The sequence below is a fragment of the Euphorbia lathyris genome, chromosome 5 (genome assembly GCF_963576675.1).
Source record: "Euphorbia lathyris chromosome 5, ddEupLath1.1, whole genome shotgun sequence".
Lineage (NCBI taxonomy): Eukaryota > Viridiplantae > Streptophyta > Magnoliopsida > Malpighiales > Euphorbiaceae > Euphorbia > Euphorbia lathyris.
Genome location: NC_088914.1, coordinates 22,136,577 through 22,155,059, shown reverse-complemented (window position 1 = coordinate 22,155,059; position 18,483 = coordinate 22,136,577). Strand labels below are relative to the sequence as shown.

At 36.5% G+C, this 18,483-nt stretch overlaps 2 protein-coding genes across 5 annotated transcripts; both read left to right on the top strand.

Annotated features, from left to right (window-relative positions):
• Nucleotides 1-754: 754 nt before the first annotated feature.
• Nucleotides 755-7,589, top strand: LOC136230556 (disease resistance protein RPV1-like). 4 transcript variants are annotated; one of them, XM_066019659.1, is made up of 9 exons: nucleotides 755-1,316; nucleotides 1,717-2,812; nucleotides 2,912-3,184; nucleotides 3,266-4,462; nucleotides 4,530-5,140; nucleotides 5,256-5,394; nucleotides 6,154-6,231; nucleotides 6,483-6,756; nucleotides 6,847-7,589. In XM_066019659.1, exons 1-6 carry the CDS (start codon nucleotides 859-861, stop codon nucleotides 5,326-5,328), a joined length of 3,708 nt encoding a protein of 1,235 aa, XP_065875731.1. In that variant the 5' UTR covers nucleotides 755-858; the 3' UTR covers nucleotides 5,329-5,394; nucleotides 6,154-6,231; nucleotides 6,483-6,756; nucleotides 6,847-7,589. The 4 variants fall into 4 exon arrangements, with proteins under 4 accessions (XP_065875731.1, XP_065875733.1, XP_065875732.1 ...); XM_066019661.1 differs by lacking the exon at nucleotides 6,154-6,231 and having other exon boundaries at nucleotides 755-1,027; nucleotides 1,121-1,316; nucleotides 6,847-7,587; XM_066019660.1 differs by lacking the exon at nucleotides 6,154-6,231 and having other exon boundaries at nucleotides 5,256-5,339.
• An 8,741-nt stretch (nucleotides 7,590-16,330) lies between these two features.
• LOC136230631 (uncharacterized) lies at nucleotides 16,331-17,287 on the top strand. Its single transcript, XM_066019759.1, has 2 exons — nucleotides 16,331-16,654; nucleotides 16,768-17,287. Exons 1-2 carry the CDS (start codon nucleotides 16,539-16,541, stop codon nucleotides 17,087-17,089), a joined length of 438 nt encoding a protein of 145 aa, XP_065875831.1. The 5' UTR covers nucleotides 16,331-16,538; the 3' UTR covers nucleotides 17,090-17,287.
• The last annotated feature ends 1,196 nt before the right edge of the window (nucleotides 17,288-18,483 follow it).

The following is an 18,483-nucleotide window of genomic DNA, read 5'->3' as shown; positions in this document are numbered from 1 at the left end:
TATTTTCCTCAATCCCCAATAAACTCATATAACTCTCGATCACCCTTCTCCAAGTTTGCTTAGGTATTCCCCTACCCCTCATCACTACATCCCTTTGCCACTTTTCAGTCCTCCTAACCGGCGCATCAAGCGCTCTTCGTCTTACATGGCCAAACCACCTTAGTCGGTTTTCCCTCATTTTATTCTCAATAGATGTAACCCCTACTTTTGTCCTAATTATTTCATTACTCATCCGATCATTTCTTGTATGACCACACATCCATCTCAATATACGCATCTCTGCCACCGATATCTTATGAATGTGACAATGTTTCACTGCCCAACACTCTGTACCATATAACAATGATGGTTTGATTGCCGTGCGAGTAGAATTTTCCCTTCAATCTATTAGGCATGTCGGAGTCACAAATTAAACCCGTAGCACCAAAAAAAAAAGTTTGTTGGTTAAGAGTTTCAAGGATTATCTGAAATGTGTTTGACGAATCTCGAACCAATAAATTTTGACATTGTGCGGGATCGAATTGTGCGGAATCGAACCTCAAACATAGAGATTTAACCCCTATCACTCGGACCTATCCTAGCTCGCTTCAACGAATCTCAAGTGGAATAATTGAATTTATTTTATAAAAAAGACAATTCAGTTCAAATTAATTAATTAATTAATCTATTATTTCAAAATAGTTAGCCACTAACTACACGATATAGAGAAATATATTTTTTTAGACCGAAAAATATATATTATTTTTTGGTTTATGCAGATGAATCAGCAGTCTTGATTTGAATGTGACCTCTTGAAGTTGAATATGAGTGAAGTGAGAAGTCTGAATCCATAACAAAGAAGAATCCATCTTTGATTCCATGGCTTCACGGTGGAGTTACGACGTGTTCTTGAGTTTCGGAGGGAATGACATCCGGAAAGGCTTCACCGGTCACCTCTTTGCTGCTCTATATCGGAGTGGAATCAACACTTTCGTCGACGAGGGAAAGCTGGAATACGGCGAGGAAATTGGACAAGTATCTTTGGAAGGTATTAAAAACTCAAAATTAGCACTTATCCTTCTTTCCAAAGACTATGCGTTCTCCACTTGCTGTTTGGATGAGCTTGTTCAAATCCTTAAAGGTAAGAAGGCAGATGATGTTTGGCCCATCTTTTATGATGTTGATCCATCTCATGTTGAAGAGATCAAAGGAAGCTATGAATTGGCATTTGTTGAGCATCAGAAACGTTTCAAGGAGGAGATCATGGAGCAATGGAAAGATGCTCTGCAACAAGTTTCCTATTTGAAGGGTATTGACCTATCTAAGCATTTAGATGGGTAAGTATCTTGCACAGACACCTCTCTGTTATGATTTTAAGACTATTTCATGAAGTTTATATTTTAGATATAACATTTTCAGTGTCTGTTTAGTGTGTGCTCTCTGAAGCATTAGGCCCGGAAAATAATATACCCTGGCCTTGCTCGAGGATTTTTCCTTAAAAACTGTAACATTATTCCGAGGAAAAATCCGTTAATTAAATGATTAACTGTTTTTCTTGATGTCAGAAATAATTAATTGGACTACTTCTTGGATTAAAGTAGTCAAGTTTGTTTGTTGCCTTGCCTCTTTGAAATGATTGGTGGAACTTGTATTAATAGCAAGACTTATTCATGCATAATCAAGATTATTTTACATAAGTTGTTAATTCTTGTTAGTAAATCTTCATCTTGCTTGCAGGCATGAGGCGAAAAATATAGATCACATTGTTGAAGAGATCACAAGACGAGTAAACCCAACAATGCTAAATGTTGCAATCCACCCGGTTGGCTTACAATCTCGAGTTGCTGAAGTGATTTCACTAATGGATAACGAGTCAGAAGAGATACGCGTAGTTGGTCTATACGGAATGGGAGGCATAGGGAAGTCTACAATAGCAAAAAAGGTTTACAATTTGATCCATCATGATTTTGTAAGCAGTTGTTTCCTTGAAAATATCAGAGAAGTATCAAAGTCCAAAGGTATTGCTCACTTGCAAAGGCAACTTTTGTCTGAGATATCCCAAAAAAAACATGAAAAGATCAAAAATCCGGAAATAGGCTTGAATTTGATCAAAGAAAAACTATATCGCAGCAAGGTTCTTCTTGTACTGGATGATGTTGATGAACTGGATCACATATTTAGGATTATTGGAAAATGTGATTGGTTTTTTCCAAGGAGCAGAGTGATCATCACTACTAGAATTGAGAACTTCCTGAAACCATCTGAGTTGTATCGTCAATATGAGGTTGATAGATTGGACCAATGCGATTCTCTCCGACTCCTGAGTTTACATGCCTTTGGCAAGGATCATCCAGATGAAGATCATGTTACTTGTGCAACAAAAATGCTAGACTACTGCAGGGGGATGCCTTTGGCTCTCGAAGTTTTGGGTTCTTCTTTGTGTGGCCAAAGTGTTGCAGTGTGGAATAGCAGATTGGAAAAGCTTAAAGTGATTGCCAATGATGATATTCAAAGCAAACTTAGAACCAGTTATGATTCTCTTGTTGAAACCGAACAGTTTATATTTCTCAATATAGCATGTTTCTTCGTAGGGTATAATAAAGAGTACGTCATAAAAATACTAGATGGATGCGGTTTCTTACCAGTTCAAGGCATTAGTGCCCTCATCCGGAGATGTCTTATGAAAGTTGGCTCTAATGATAAGTTGGTGATGCATGATTTGCTTCGAGACATGGGACGAGAAATCGTCCGTCAAGAGAATGCCATAGATCATGGGGAGCGAAGTAGATTATGGGATTATGAAGATGTAACTGATGCCTTAACAAATAAAATGGTTAGGGAACTACCGCTAGAGCTTCAGATATACATATTATCAATTATCATTTTGATTTATCGTTAACAATCTGCTAATACTGTTGATATCCTTTTACAGGGTACAAATGCCGTACAAGGCCTTGTTTTGAACAAGCCAGGATCAAAACACACATGGAATGCCAAGACATTCAAGAAGATGAAAATGCTAAGACTGCTTCAACTCAACTACGTGGGCCTAAAAGGAAGTTATGAGCATATCTCTAACAAATTAAGGTGGTTGTGTTGGCGGGAATTACCTTCGGAATCTATACCATCTGATCTCAGTCTGGAAAGTCTGATTGTGCTTGACATGCGTCACAGCAACCTGAAAACATTTTTGGAATTGGGGCAGGTACGTACATATATTAGGACATCATCAGATTTTTCTGAGAGTAAGTTTCATAGTTCATTTTGAATGTTTTGTTTCTTGCAGTCTGCGGAGAAGCTGAAGTTCCTTGACCTCAGCCACTCTCACAAGCTTACTGATATCCCTGACTTTGAAGGCTGCAGAAATCTTGAGAAACTGAAGCTGAAAGATTGCATTAGATTGGAAAAGATTGGTGACACAGTTGGGCTTTTAACTAACCTTACTTTGTTGACTTTGGCAAAATGTGAGAACCTTAGGAATCTTCCAGGAAGTATTGGTGATCTAAAATCGCTCCGGGAGATGAACCTGTCTCACTGCTCTAAACTCAAGGCATTGCCTGAATCATTTGAATTTTTGTCTAGCCTCCTTTCCTTGAATTTACAAAACTGTGAGGGCCTTAAGAGTCTCCCAGAAAGCATCGGCAATCTAGAGGCACTCGAAAAGCTTGACATGCTAGGCTGCTCGAAGCTTGAGAATTTGCCCGAGTATATTGGACATCTCAATTCCCTTCTTTTCTGGAACTTGCAAGACTGCAAGAATCTAAAGAATTTCAGCAGTACCATTTTTGGTCTAAGATCACTTAGGGAGCTTAACATGTCAGGCTGCTCAAAACTTGAGGAATTGCCTGAGGAAATGGGTAATTTGAAATCCTTGGCTGTTCTTAATCTTGATGAAACTGGATTACGTTCCCTTCCTAAAAGCATCAGAAACATGGAAATGCTTGAACATTTAAGTTTGCACAAATGCCCTCTTATCTTTTCGCCTGCAAACAATTCGCAACTTATTAGCATTTTACCATATTCTGTTAAAGATTTGGATCTCAGGTACTGTAACATAATGGATAATGTAATTCCTGATGATCTTAGAGGATTTTGTTGTTTGAAAGAGCTGAAATTATGTGGAAACAAATTCACAAACCTACCAGCTAGCATAGGTAGCCTCCCAAATCTTCACAAGCTTTATGTAAACGCATGCGAAAGGCTTCAATCTATACCGCAACTTCAGTCAAGTCTAGTAAACTTGCAAGCTAAGGATTGTTTTTCATTGGAAAGCATTGATCTCAAAAACATTCCTAATGGTTCACGTTTGGAGCTCAATGGGTGTGTGAATTTAAAACAACTCGAAGGGTATTTCCACGTGGAACCATTACAAGTTGATTTTGCTGAAAAACTTGTGGGAAGCTCAATAGGAGACTCCATCAGAAACTTCTCCGTGCGCAAGATTCTTTCACATGCATTGGGTAATAAGACAACTCCTTTGCAGGTAATGATTCCTTCACTCTCTTTCTCTCATGCTTTTCCTTTCTTGATGTCTTTCTTTTTCTGTGCAGGCTCTTTCCGAGAGGGGTATATACAGCATCTTCTTACCAGAGGGTGATGTTCCAGCATGGTTCAGCCATCGAAATGGCGGTAATACTGTATCATTGCATGTGCCTAGAATTGATCCAGGTTCAACAATAATTGGAGTTGTTACATATGCTACCTATGCGTGGCAACAAGGCTCTAAATCTTGCTATAGAGCACCTCATATCACAATCACTAACAGAACCAAAATGTTCACCTGGTTATATAGACCGTATATCGTCTTCTTTTCAAGATGTCTCCAGCAAGGTATCAGTTGGATGGCCTATTGGATATTCAATGATCATCACAAAGAGACTGATCAATTAGATACAGGATGGCGTTTTAAGGACGAAACAGAACAAGGGGACCAACTGGAATTTTCATTTGACATGGGTTTCGGTATCAGTGTTAAAAACTCTGGCATCCACTTGCTTTGCCAGCCTGCTGGCTTGGTTTCGGATGAGCTTGCACTCATTTGTTCTGCAACATCCAGGCATCGTAGAAGGTTCACGCTCACTAGTCCCGGATTGTTAACAATAGAGAGCAATGGAGAAATAGAATATGATTGCATGCCTATCTCCAGTGAGGAATTTATAGAGTAAGCAGTCTTTTATCTATACATAAATTGTTGCCTTGTTGGTTCTTCATTACAAGGAACATCAACTGAAGATAATAAGAGTTTTGTTCTACATTTCCTTTTTGTTGCCTAACAGGTGGGATGATCTTTATTCTCAAAAAATAGATGAAGTCGAATCTATGAACAAGAGAGTCTCTCAAGGATGCTAACTCACCAATCTGTAAGCACAGTTAGGCCTTGGTGGACAAGTTTGAGTGTGTAGATTGATATATATGGTACTAATTCACCCCTTTATATTAGTGATTATAGTATATTTTTAATTAGGTTTCTGATTTTTCTAATTTTTTTATTATTAAATCCCTGAACTTTCCAATAGATACATTAAGTTATTGATTTTTAAATTTCACATATATTGAGTCCCCTAATAACGGTAGTCAAACCACATGTAAAGAGAAAAGAAAGGTTTGTTCCCCTCGCGAAGAAAATTTGATGCTCAAGGCTCATAACGGTTAGCTATCCAAATTAATTACTTAATTAGCTAGCTATATGGCTCCTTATATATATGTGAGGCAATCCTCCTCCTTTGAGGTATATTTGTTTCAGGCTTTAGATGGTTCTAGACGTGAGGAGTGTGTTAGATGTCACACGTTGCTTAATTAGGGAGTTATATGGCTCTTTATGCATTTGAGTCAATCCTCCAATTTTTGGGGTGAGTTAGACATTTGTTACAATAACAAACAACTTTTTGAAGTGATGAGAAGTTAACAAAGATTCGAGAGGAAACAATTCACCGTTGTGTTGTTCACCAGACATGAATTAGTTGACTAGCTTTTGAGTTCTGTCTGTTATTCAGGCAGATTTTGTTTCTCAATTGTCATCAAAGTAGTCAATTTTATTCCATGTCTCTTGTTAAAGTAAGTACATTTTCATGGCATGAGGCAAAAAATGTCGATCATATTGTTGAAGAGATAACAAGACGAGTAAACCCAACAATTCTAAATGTTGCAATCCACCCGACTTGCTTACAATCTCAGTTGTAGAAGTGATTTCACTAATGGCTAACGAGGTGGAAGATATACGCGGAGTTGGTCTATACGGGATGGGAGGAATAGGTAAGTCTACAATAGGAAAAAAGGTTTACAATTTCATCCATCATAAATTTGTAAGCAGTTATTTCCCTCAAAATGTTCGAGAAACGTAGTAGATTATGAGATTATTAAGATGTAATTGATGTTTTAACAGATAAAATGGTAAGAGTAAGGTTGCTAGAGCTTCTGATGCATGTTATCCATTATCATTCCCTCCATTGATACATCTACCAGTTAGACCAACTAATATTAGTATGGTTGATATCGTTTAACAGGGCACAAATGCAATAGAAGGCCTTTCTTTGAAGGAACCAGGATTGAAACACTCATGGATGGCCAAGAGTTTCTAGAAGATGAAAATGCTAAGGCTGCTTTAGCTCAACCACGTTCGCCTAAAAGGAAGTTATGGGCATATCTCTAACAAGTTAAGGTGGTTGTGCTGACAGGAATTTCCTTCGGAATCTATGCCTTTAGATGTCAGTCTCGAAAATCTGATTGTTCTTGATATGCAGCAGAGCAGCCTAAAACAAGTTTATTGAATCAGGACAGGTATATTACATTACCATTTAGTTTTTCTGACAGTTACTTGCATAGCTAGAGAATGAGAAACTAACATTTCAAGTGTTCTATTTCTTGCAGTCCGCAAAAAAACTGAAATTCCTTAACCTCCCCAGCCACTCTCACAAGCTTGTCAAAATCTATGATTTGGAGGCTGCCAAAGTCTTGAGAACCTGGTGCTAAAAGATCACTTCAAAGGTTTAACATGTAAGGCTGATCAAAACTCAAGGAACAGCCACATGAACTAGGGAATATGGAATTCTTGGTTGCTCTTATTCTTGATGAAACCGATATAAATTCTCTGTCTGGGAGCATCAGAAAAATGAAAAAGCTCGAAGTCCTCTTGTCTTTTCGCCTGAAAACAGTTGACATATTATTAACATTTTAGCATATTCTTTAAAAGAGTTGGATGGGTACTGTAACATAATGGATGGTGATGATCTTGGTGTATTTTGTTTCATGAAAGACCTGAAATTATGTGGGAACAAGTTCACAAGCTTACCGACTAACTAGTATATGCAATCTGCCAAATCTTGACCTGCTTCACTTAAGTTCCTGCAGAATGTTTCGATCTATACCACTTGTACATTCAAGTGTTGGGAACTTAAATCCTAAAGGCTGTTTATCATTTGACGTTAGAGCTCGAGAGTTGTGTAAATTTAACAAATATGGAAGGCTATTTCAATAAATAAGAGTGTATGAAGACTGCTTCTCTCATCAAAGTGAGAAAGAAATTCCTAGGTACTAATATATTTATTTCCTTCATTTGAGAGTTGATATTTGGATTTGAGTGTTACTATTCCAGAGTTGATTTTTCAATTCAGATCAAGAAAGATTCGAACTTTTTCTTGGAAACATTGAATATAAAGATTGCAACTTTATGGAGTTTCTCATGGAATTAAAAGATGGGATAAACATTGAAGTAATTATCATAATCATAATAAGAGGTAGCAAGCATTGGCGGCGGCGTAATGATAGAATTTTTGGAGACGGAAGGGGCTTTCATATGAATAAGGTAGTTTTTATTTGGTCTCAATTTGAGGTTTTTACTTCATCTTTTAGGCTACCTACCTCAAGAGTTGTGGTTCCACGCGCGAGATATTATTCATGTGGCATCCGCCTGACTGGGGTGGGTTTAGGTTAATTGCGATGGATTTAGCAAAAGCAATCCAGGGCGGATATTGCTGGTGGTGTTATTCGAGATTCAAATGGTATCTGGTTAGGTGGATTCCTCGTCAATTTGGGTTTTTGTTCGGCCATTTGGGCTTCAAGCAACTTGGGATAAGGGCTTTTATAAAATTGTTATTGAACTTGATTCTCAAGTTGTTCTATCTTACCTGGCAAACATCATCCGTATACTTGAATCCTATCCCAATGCTCATTGTTTAAGCATCGTAACTGGAACCTTCGTTTTGTCCATACATAACGTAAAGGTAATCGAGCAGCTGACTGGATGACGAATTTTCCAGGAAAATATCCATTAGGTTTACATGAGTGTGTTGAGCCTCCTCTCATGAGTATTTTATTGAAAGATTTCTGTGGTACTAGCTTACCTCGAATGACTTCTTTTTTTTTTTTTTTTTTGCTCTTAATTAGTTTTAATTAAAGACTTTGTTATTGCATCCACTAATTAAGGATTGCAATAAAATGTTATATAAAATGTTATATATTATGGCACAAAAAAGTTTTCTAAAAAAGCATAGCATTTAGTAACTTTTATTATTATTGGTTCCTAATCCTATTGATGATGATGAACAACATATACGAAGAGATCAGTCCGAAACTCAAACTGACTTGAAACATATACGGAGAGATCCGTCCGAAACTCAAACTGACTCGAAAAATCTTGAAATTGAAACTGAATTTGATTTAGACGAGGATGAAGACAATTCAAATGATTCTAGTGAATAGCATGTGTTGGCTTATTTTGAAGAAAACATAAATTGATGAGAGACTGAAACCAATATTGAAAATACAGTATTCTCAAGCCGTCATTTATTAGAGAGGATTAATGACTATTTTATAGGATTACAGTATAACTAACTTTTTTTTATTATTTATGTGCATTAATTGAATCAAATAAATTAGGTTTTGATATATGCCAATGCAAAATGTATATTTGAAATGGTGTTTGATAAGGTGGACGATGCTTGAAATAGTGTTTTGTATTAAAGTAACGAGAGTTGCTTAAATGATTATAGTAATGTTGTCAATTTTTTTTTGTACCATTTTGACACTGTTACTTTTTCTTTTTTTTTTAATATAAAAAATGATTTAATTGCTTTGGTGGAATTTTATGGTAATATTTGTAATTAAAACAAATTATATATAAAATAATGATTTGTGGGACTATAGTGGTAACTTTTAGAATTGCTTAGTATATTTTGATATTATGCGTTAAGTTTTGGCGACCTTGAATGTGTTTACAATGGAGATGCTCTGAGTTGCATATAAGCATTAAATATATAGAATATTTTCATCCATTTCAATTTTCAATGTCTATCTATTTTTTGTCTTATTTAATATATATATATATTGAAACACAAAACATAATAATAATATTTATTACTTACACGTGTTATTATGTGTATCAAGGAAGCATTAATAATCGTTGGTGGAAAAATTGGTTAGAATATTCTATAGATTTAATGCTTATATGCAGCCCTATATATCAAAACCGTTTAATCATTTGGTAACATTTGCCCTAAGATATTTTCATATATGACATTTAACTCATTTTGAATGAAAGTTAACCGATTTATTAATTCTTGCAACATGATATAATTTTTGACACATGATAATTGTTTTAATTATTATTTTTCCATATGACTTAATATATGGATAAATAAGAAAAAAAACAATTCCTTATTTATCCACATATTAAGTCTACGTGGGAAAAAAATTAAAAATAATTGTCACGTGTTGAAAATTATGTCATATGAAAAACTAAACAAATCAAATAATTTTCTATTCAAAATGGATTAAATGTCACCTATGATAATATTTTAGGGAGAAATGTTACTATATAATACCACATGGAACAAATGACAAAATTTTAGATACTATATGGACTAAATACTGCTTTAATCCATTGGATAATAAATTAGGTTTGGAGATATTAAAAAGACCAGCCAACCATAAACTATTTTGTTGCGATCTATTTAACAATATATATATAGTTATATAAAATGTCAACTAGGGGATGTTGTTTGTTGTTGGGTCCCTCCTCTTCTGGTCGTTTTACTGTTGCGGTGGCGTTTTCTCTATTGAGGAATCGACAGTGGTCGTTAGAGGGGCAGACCCTCTAGTCTCATGTTTGGCAAGTTGTTGCTCCAAAGAAAATCAAATTCTTCTCTAGCTTTTCTCGCATAATAGGGTCCTCTCTAATGTCAATCGTGTTTATCGACACCTTAGTAGTTCAGACGCTTGTTCTTTTTATTCGTTACAGGAGGATATAGTGCACATTATCCATGATTTCCATAGTGTCAAGGTTGTGTGGGGTGTGTTAGTTCCTATCGAGTGAGAGGCGATGTTCTATAGTTTGGGGCTAGCCGAGTGGATTCACTTCAATTTGGAAGCTTCTATTTCTTGGAATGGGGTTGCCTGGCCGATTATCTTCACTATAGTAGTGTGGTGACTGTGGCAGTAGAGATGGAGATGTTGTAATAAGGTTTTTTAGTCTACTGATGTGCCTCCTTGGATAAAATTGGGTTCACTGAGATTCAAAATTTGGATTTATGAGAGCTTTCTTATCTTCTAATGGTGTTGCCTCTCGGATGGCTAGGGAGATTCATATTAGGGTGAAAGCCACCAAATACGAGTTGGATTCAGTTAAATTATGATAGAGCTAGCAAGGGCAACCTGAGGCTTGCTTCAGCTGATGGTCTCTCTTACAAGGGCCTTACATGGATTAGATTGGGGGTTTTGGGTGAATTTAGCTATTTGCTTTTTCGTGTTAGCTGCGCTCTGGAGTTTGTTATTTCGTTTTGAGTTACCTTGGAAGAAATTCTTCTGGAGGGTGGTATTCGAGTTAGTCTCCCAGTTTGTTATCAAGTTAGTTTTTGAGGGAACTCAAAATAGGCATGTGTTTTATTGGTTAATTTTTAAATATTGTGAGTTGTTGTCTAAGGATTGGGAGGTGAATTTGAGCCAAATCTATAGAAAAGGGAACCATAGATGGGGAACTACGCAGTTGTTCTTGAATATTTACGAGTGTGATGTGTCTCCTCTAAGTATCCAGGTTATTATTCATGTCGATCTTATAGGCACGAATTTCCTTTGTTTGATTAGGTCGTAGTTATTTTGTTTCTTTGTTTTTGTTGCTTGGGACGTGGTCTCACTCGTGTAACAAAAAAAAATATAAAAGGTACTCAAATCTTAAAAAAAAAATTACTCAAATAGAGTTTTATAAAGATAATACATTATCATTTTGGTGATACGTCAGTATACATATATAAATAAAAATTATAACATTTTGTATAGAAATATTGGCTTCTCATCTCCCTTCAATTTAGATATTTTCTTTTTATATCCCTCAAAATTGGCTTCCATCTCCTAGCAATTCACGATAAATTATGGGTGTTGTTAAACTCAGCCCCAATTTTCCACTCCTAGCCCCGTGGAAGGACGAAATTACTCTTTCATAGGTTTTGGGGTGGAAAAAGCTATTTTTTTTTCTCTCTCGATGCACGGGCGTATGGACATCACGCCTCACCTCATGGTGGGGCGTGTGAAGATCACGCCTCCCCGTGTGGTCGGGCGTGATAGCCCTACGCCACACCGTGTGGTCGGACGTGGAACTATCACGTCCGACCACACGGTGAGGCGTAGGGCTATCACGTCCGACCACACGGGGAGGCGTGATCTTCACACGCCCGTGTATCGAGAGAGCAAAAAAAATAGCTTATGAATCCTGTAAATAGGCCGTTAAACCCGTAAATAGTCCGTTAAGCCCGTAACTACATAAATGTACTTAACAAAAAAAATTTAAAAACATAAAAATTAAAATAAACATAAACATTTACAAACGTAATAGAGTAAATTTAATATCTACAATAAAAAGTGTTTAAATGTATGAATGTCTACAACAAAAAATCAGCTCGCCCGACACCACGCATCCATAAACTCATCCATCTCCCTCTTAATGCGTGGAACATCCTCGTCAGATCGGTGGGTAGCCGATAGTTGGGTGACACGCCACAACCAGCTAACCCACTGCAAAAAAAAAAAGTAATAAATAAATATTAAAAATTAAACACATATAAACTAATACTAAATAATAATATTAAATAATAATAAACTTACAAATTCGCTGTTGGCGCGAGCATGCTGTACCGGTCCAGCCTGTGGTGCATGAAGGAGATGGGGATGCGAATATTGCCTATACCAATCCATATAAGCAGGATCACAGGCAGTGGGATCGTATCCAACTGGTCGGCATCTCCTCCGATCAATGCCCCGAGCCGATGGAAATCTCCGCCAGGTGTCCTCAACTGTGACTAAGGAATGCGTGAGCCTGTACGATAACGACTTCCATGGTCGTACTGCTTTATCAGGTCTAATACGCTCAGGTGGGATAGGCTGAGTATATCCGACCTGTCGCAGCGCTCGGTCGGGCATATACGGCTCGACGATGTCTCTACACCGTATCCAACCGGCGTAGGACACTCGAAGCCGATCATCATCGGCGACAGGACCATAAGGCAACCACGTCACCTGGAAAAAAGTAATACTCAATAAAAAAAATAATATACTATAAATAATAATTAAATAAATTCTAAAATTTTATAAAATACCTCTGCCGCCGTCATACGATCTAGCTACCCCCGAAAGGTATCTAGTCGGGCGGTCGTCTTGCCTGGTACCCCGACCTCCCATCTCAGTGCACGGGCATGGTCAGCTGGGATCAAGTGAGCTCCTCTATGCGGCCGGAAAACCGGAAAATACTCATATATCCATACCTGCAGTAGGGTCAAACATCCGCATATACCTGAGCAGTCTCCTCTGCTCGCTATCCCCAGCTGTCGGTACAACATGGCTAGTGTGGCAGACCCCCATGATAGTCCAACTGTCCCGCTGACACCGCTGTAAACCTCATGAAGATGGGCCGGCCTAATCCTATCTCCACTCTTGTCAACAAACAGAGTGGATCCAAGCATAAGCCACATCCACGCTGTGGCCCGAGTAGCGTCATCCCTACCCTCAGCGAGTAGCCTCTGTACAGCCCCAACAAATACACCTCCACCTCCCCATAAATGACTAGTCGGCAACAGAAGCTCAGCCTGACTCACCCCAAACATCATCATGCACATGGCATGAAGCGAGTCAGTAGGGGAGACTCGGACACCATCGAACCGTCGATCGGGATCCGAAGAATCTACCACACATCATGCAGTTGGATAGTCATCTCCCCGAACGGCATGTGGAAGGAGTTCGTATCGGGCTGCCACCGCTCCACGAACGCAGTCAATAGCGGAGTGTCGAGGTTCTTAAACATGGCCTGTGGAAGGTGAGACAAACCAGTCCTCTCGATCATCTCCCTCAGCTGTAAAATGACACATATACAATTTATACAATTACTGAATGTTTTGTATGTTTATAGTTAAAAATACGAATTACAATAAATGTTGACACACTATATTAGTCTTACCTCGGGTGACGCACCAGAAAACCACTGACACAAATCTCGGCATGCTGATGATCTGTTGTAGCATGTCAGAAAAGACCGAATCTCTCCTCCCAACATCCGTGAGGCAACATGTCCTAGAAAACTAGGAATCACGGAACCATCAACGGGACCACCATCAACCGGTGCAGTAACTACCCAGCTCTCGTCCTCACTACCTTTGGGACGTTTGCTTGTCCCTGATAATTATAAAATTATACTAAATTATACTAGATTATACTAAATTATACTAAATTATACTAAAAAATACTAGATTATACTAAATTATACTAAAAAATACTAAAAAATTATACTAAAATTATACTAGATTATACTAGATTATACTAAATTATACTAAAATTATACTAAAAAATACTAAAAAATTATACTAAAATTATACTAGATTATACTAAATTATACTAAATTATACTCAAAAATATTAAAAAATTATACTAAAATTATACTAGATTATACTAAATTATACTAAATTATACTAAAATTATACTAAAAAATACTAAATTATACTAAATTATACTAGGTTATACTAAATTATACTAAATTATACTAAAATTATACTAAAATTATACTAAATAATATTAAAAAATACTAAACAATACTAAAATACATGTACTCGCAAAACGACCTCCTACGCGCTGGGTCGGCTGTCTCCCCGGGGTCGGCTGCTTATCGCTCTCTTTAACCTCGCGATCATGTGCAACAGCAGACTGTCGCACTGACCGGGCTGCCACATCCAGGTAGTCCTGAAAAGAATCTCTATCGGGCTCTCTGTCATCAAAATCAGTCGCCCCCTCTGAGCCATGAATATCGGCCTGATCCGCAATCGGCCCCCTCCTCACCTGCTCCGTCGCAGCCCCTCTCCGCCTACGACCAGAAATATCTATACCACGCAATCTCGTATGCCGTGGTGTATCATCCTCGTCGTCCATATCTAGACGACGAGCAAATGACGGGATGGATTTCCCACCCCTAGTAGGTCGCTCCGTCTACAAAAAAAATTACACTGAATTAATAAAATTGTAAATAATGTAAATTATACTAAATTTATAAAATTATGCTAAAATACTACTAAACTAATAAAATTATAATATAGTTATTCTCAATTTATACTAAATTATACTAAAATTACACTAAATTACTAAAATGTTTACTATAATTAAACTAAAATTACACTAAATTACTAAAATTTTAAAAAATATTAATTTTTATACTAAAATTTATACTAAATGTTTACTAAAATTAAACTAAAATTACTAAAATTTTAAAAAATATTAATTTTTATACTAAATTTTAAAAAATATTAATTTTTATTAAGAAAAATGGGGCGTAAGGGAATCACGCCCGAACCATTGATCGGGCGTATGCACATCACGCCCTATCAGTGGTTAGGGCGTATGAGCATCACGCCCTACCATTGGTTCGGGCATGTGGCTATCACGCCCGAACCACTGGTCGGGCGTGATACTCATACGCCCGAACCGCAGATCGGGCGTGATGTTCATACGCCCGACTGCGATTCCGGCCGAAATTTTTAAAAACCATAACAGATTCAAATCGATGCATAAATCAACAAAATAAAGCGGTAAATCGTACCATTTTAGCTTTTCCTTTACGGTTTCTATCACCATCCATGATTCGGCTCACTAATTTGTCCGGATTTGAGCAAAAATCGTTTCGGCTTCTTGAGAGGTTTTGGGTTTTTTGAAATTTAGTGCAAAGGGTATTTCGGTCTATTCACGGAGCTAGAAGTGTAAAATTAGGGCTGGGTTTAGTAAATCACTAAATTATTGGGGTAAATTACACTCATGGCGATTGAACTTTATCTATTTTAATATTATTGCTATTTTTTTTTTGTGAACCTTTGTTTTCTTTTGGTGAACTTAATATTATAGCTATTAATTTCAATTCTTAACGATACAACCACTGAACTTTACACATTTTAATATCGGTGACCACTTAACTTTAACTAACTCCTCAAAATGACCGTTAAAGACCTCAAAATGAAAGTATTTAAAAATTAAAGTTGTTCAGAACCATATTTACCATGAAATCACATTTTGAATCTCAAACCTGTCAAGTAGAGTTAAATGCGGAAGATGTAAATGCATAAATATCCAATTAGTCCTCTCAACTTGCATTAAATGTAATCAATTAATCACTAAATTGTAAAATAAAAGTAAGTTAAATGCGGAAGATGTATCGCACGCGTCTTAAAAAAAGTTAAACGACCAAGGTCGGAGTATGCGATTCTAATATTAGAGAAAGTAACAAGTTCCTTTTTAATCTATTCTGTTAATTATATAATAACATTTTAAGACGTGTGCAACACATTTTTTGCATGCAGTTTACTTTTTTTTTCTTTTTTGCAAACGAATGATTAATTGATTATATTTTATGTAAATTTAGGATGCTAACTGAATATTTTATGCAGGTTGATAGAAAACGGGCATAAGACCACTGAGTTGACTGGTGGGCATGCCCCTACTGGGACTTAAAAAACTATTTCTTCTGCTACTTATACTGGCGAAGGCGAAGCGGCAGATAAGGAAGAGATTTAGGCAAGTTCAGAGTCTTAACTGACCTACCGGACTCTAAAGGTACCATTTATCTGGCAGCTATAAACTTGCTGGTTTCCAAGCGCAACTCGATGCTACTTTGACACAAGGGCCGTTACCATACTTTGAAAGTTAAGCAAATCAATCTAAGTTTTTTTAATAAGTTTAGAAGATGAATGATGCATTAAGAATGTTATATTTTAAAATTAAATGATCCTATCTTAAAATGAACAAAGTTCAGTGGTCATAAGTGTAATTTAGTCTATGAAATTTGAAAATCATAAATATCGTCAAAAGAGAGGGGTAATGTTGTAAAGGACGACGAATAAACAAGAATTGTTTTGGAATTACGAAGTCAGGTCACCGAAGATGCAGAAGGAAAAAGCCAGAGTGCTCTCTATCTACTAATTTCTTCTGAAACTCCACACCCGTTTATTCTTTTTTCCCTTTTCTCTTTTCTCACTACAGATTGCAATATCAAATCCACACAACTTACAATGGAAGCTTAGATTTGGAAATCAATCCAACGAAAAAAAATGAGGAGCTCTTTCCTTCTCACACCTCTGCTTCTAATCATTCTTCTTGCTTCAACCATATCAGCTTCCAGACCTGGTTTTCTCTTCACCAGAACCAGAGGAAGATGCACTCCCCAGTGAGTATTCTCTCTTTCATTCGTACTTCTTTAAGTGAAAACTCGGTGAAGTGATGAGTTGACTCAGCCACTGTGGATTTGAACTGTTGTTGATAATGTGTGTATTGTTGCAGGTACTGGAGCAGCCGAAGAGAGGCATGGCCGAGGATGGTCCCGCAGACATCAACGGTTTCGAATGTGTTTGGATCGGGAATTTTTGAACGGTATAGATCTGGTGTGACATTACTTGAATCAACGGCTAGGAATGACGATGACAACGCCTTCGTTGGGTTGTTGAAAGAAGCTGTTGCAGCGCTTCTGAATTCTTATTCTAGAAAGGATTATCCTTACTCTGCTTGGGAAGTGAAGACACTGCTTATTCAAGGATTAGTCTCGGAGGAAGCTGCAGCCAAACAAGCCAAACAGTTCTCTCGTGCCAATCAGGCTTGTAATTAATATTAATCACCAAAAATTGATTTTCTTTTTTGCTTAATTAATATTGTGTTATGTCTGAGTCTTTTTGTGCTAAAGAGGCCTAATTGCTGGATCATGTTTGAATTATAGGTGGTGATTTGATGAATTCAAATATTACAATTTTCAAACGGATATATATTTGACTATACATTTATATTTTGGAGGTTGTTGTTGCAGTAATTAATATGGTCATATATTATACATTATTTTCATGCAGCAATTATGCTTCTACATGTTCATCTTGATTTTTTGAAATAATGGGTAATCTAATCTGTCATCAATTCCACCAAATAGTATTTTGAGAGACTGGTGGTTATACCAATACCGGCCCAGTTCAAATCGGGATTGGATCTGATCAAATTATTTTAAATACTTGGGTTAAACGGAAGGATTATTTACATATCTAGACTATTTATTTGTGATTTTCTTAAAAAAAAAAATTACATAGAAATTCATATTTTTAAAAATTATTTAAAATTATATCAAGTAATAATTTTGGATTATATCAAACTAGTAAAATCAGTACTTTTAATATATTTTAAGGATTAGAATTTATAAATTAGAAGTCTAGAATATATTTTCTATGGTTTATAATTTATGAATTTGAGTTTAGAATTTTTAAATTATGGTGTAAAATCATAATATATAAAGAATAATGACATATTAAGAATTAAGTTTGGTGATGACTTAGTTGTAATTTTGTACTTAATTATGATATTCATGTAATTGACCTTTCTAAAATGCCTCAGTTCTTTCGTATTCCTCTCTTCCTTTCTTTTTATTGTGTGAATCGAATACATGGTTCTTTATCTTCTCATTTCTTCTTCATCTCTTTGTTTCTTTCTTCTTGTATGAATCGAATGTATCATTTTTCGACGTTATTCTGCGTTTGTCATATATTTATTGTCGATTTCAATAGCAAAAGGCGGAAAGAATGTAAGTATCTACTGTATTTCTGCGTTCATCTTCATCTCTTTTCAGAAAATGACTTTACAGAATAAGTTTGCTTCACATTTTACGAAACCTACGAAGCAAACTCATCCACTGAAGTATTTTCTCCGAAAAGGACTTCACAGATTGAGTTTGCTTCGCAATTTTCGCAAAATACGAAGCAAAATCATCCTCTGAAATAGTATTTTCTCTAGAAAATAACTTCGCAGACTTCGCAGTTTCGCAAAATGCAAATCAAAATCATCCTTTGTCAGATTGTATTTCTTTTCGCAGATTTCGCAGTTTCGCTTTTTGCGAAGTGTTCCTTTCATTATTTCCCTAAAATGACTTAATTTTTGTGGAAGTTGAATACAAATGCATCAAATTCAAGCATATGTTTAGCTTGAATACAAAGTCATCAATCATAGTGAGGGTGATTGGGATGT

Bases quoted from the DNA above. Each gene is read 5' to 3' on its own strand.
- LOC136230631 (XM_066019759.1), top strand. From the start codon at position 16,539: ATGAGGAGCTCTTTCCTTCTCACACCTCTGCTTCTAATCATTCTTCTT. The intron at 16,655-16,767 runs GTGAGTATTCTC...GTATTGTTGCAG, and splicing joins AGAGGAAGATGCACTCCCCA to GTACTGGAGCAGCCGAAGAG.
- LOC136230556 (XM_066019660.1), top strand. From the start codon at position 859: ATGGCTTCACGGTGGAGTTACGACGTGTTCTTGAGTTTCGGAGGGAAT. The intron at 1,317-1,716 runs GTAAGTATCTTG...TCTTGCTTGCAG, and splicing joins CTATCTAAGCATTTAGATGG to GCATGAGGCGAAAAATATAG. The intron at 2,813-2,911 runs GTTAGGGAACTA...ATCCTTTTACAG, and splicing joins ATGCCTTAACAAATAAAATG to GGTACAAATGCCGTACAAGG.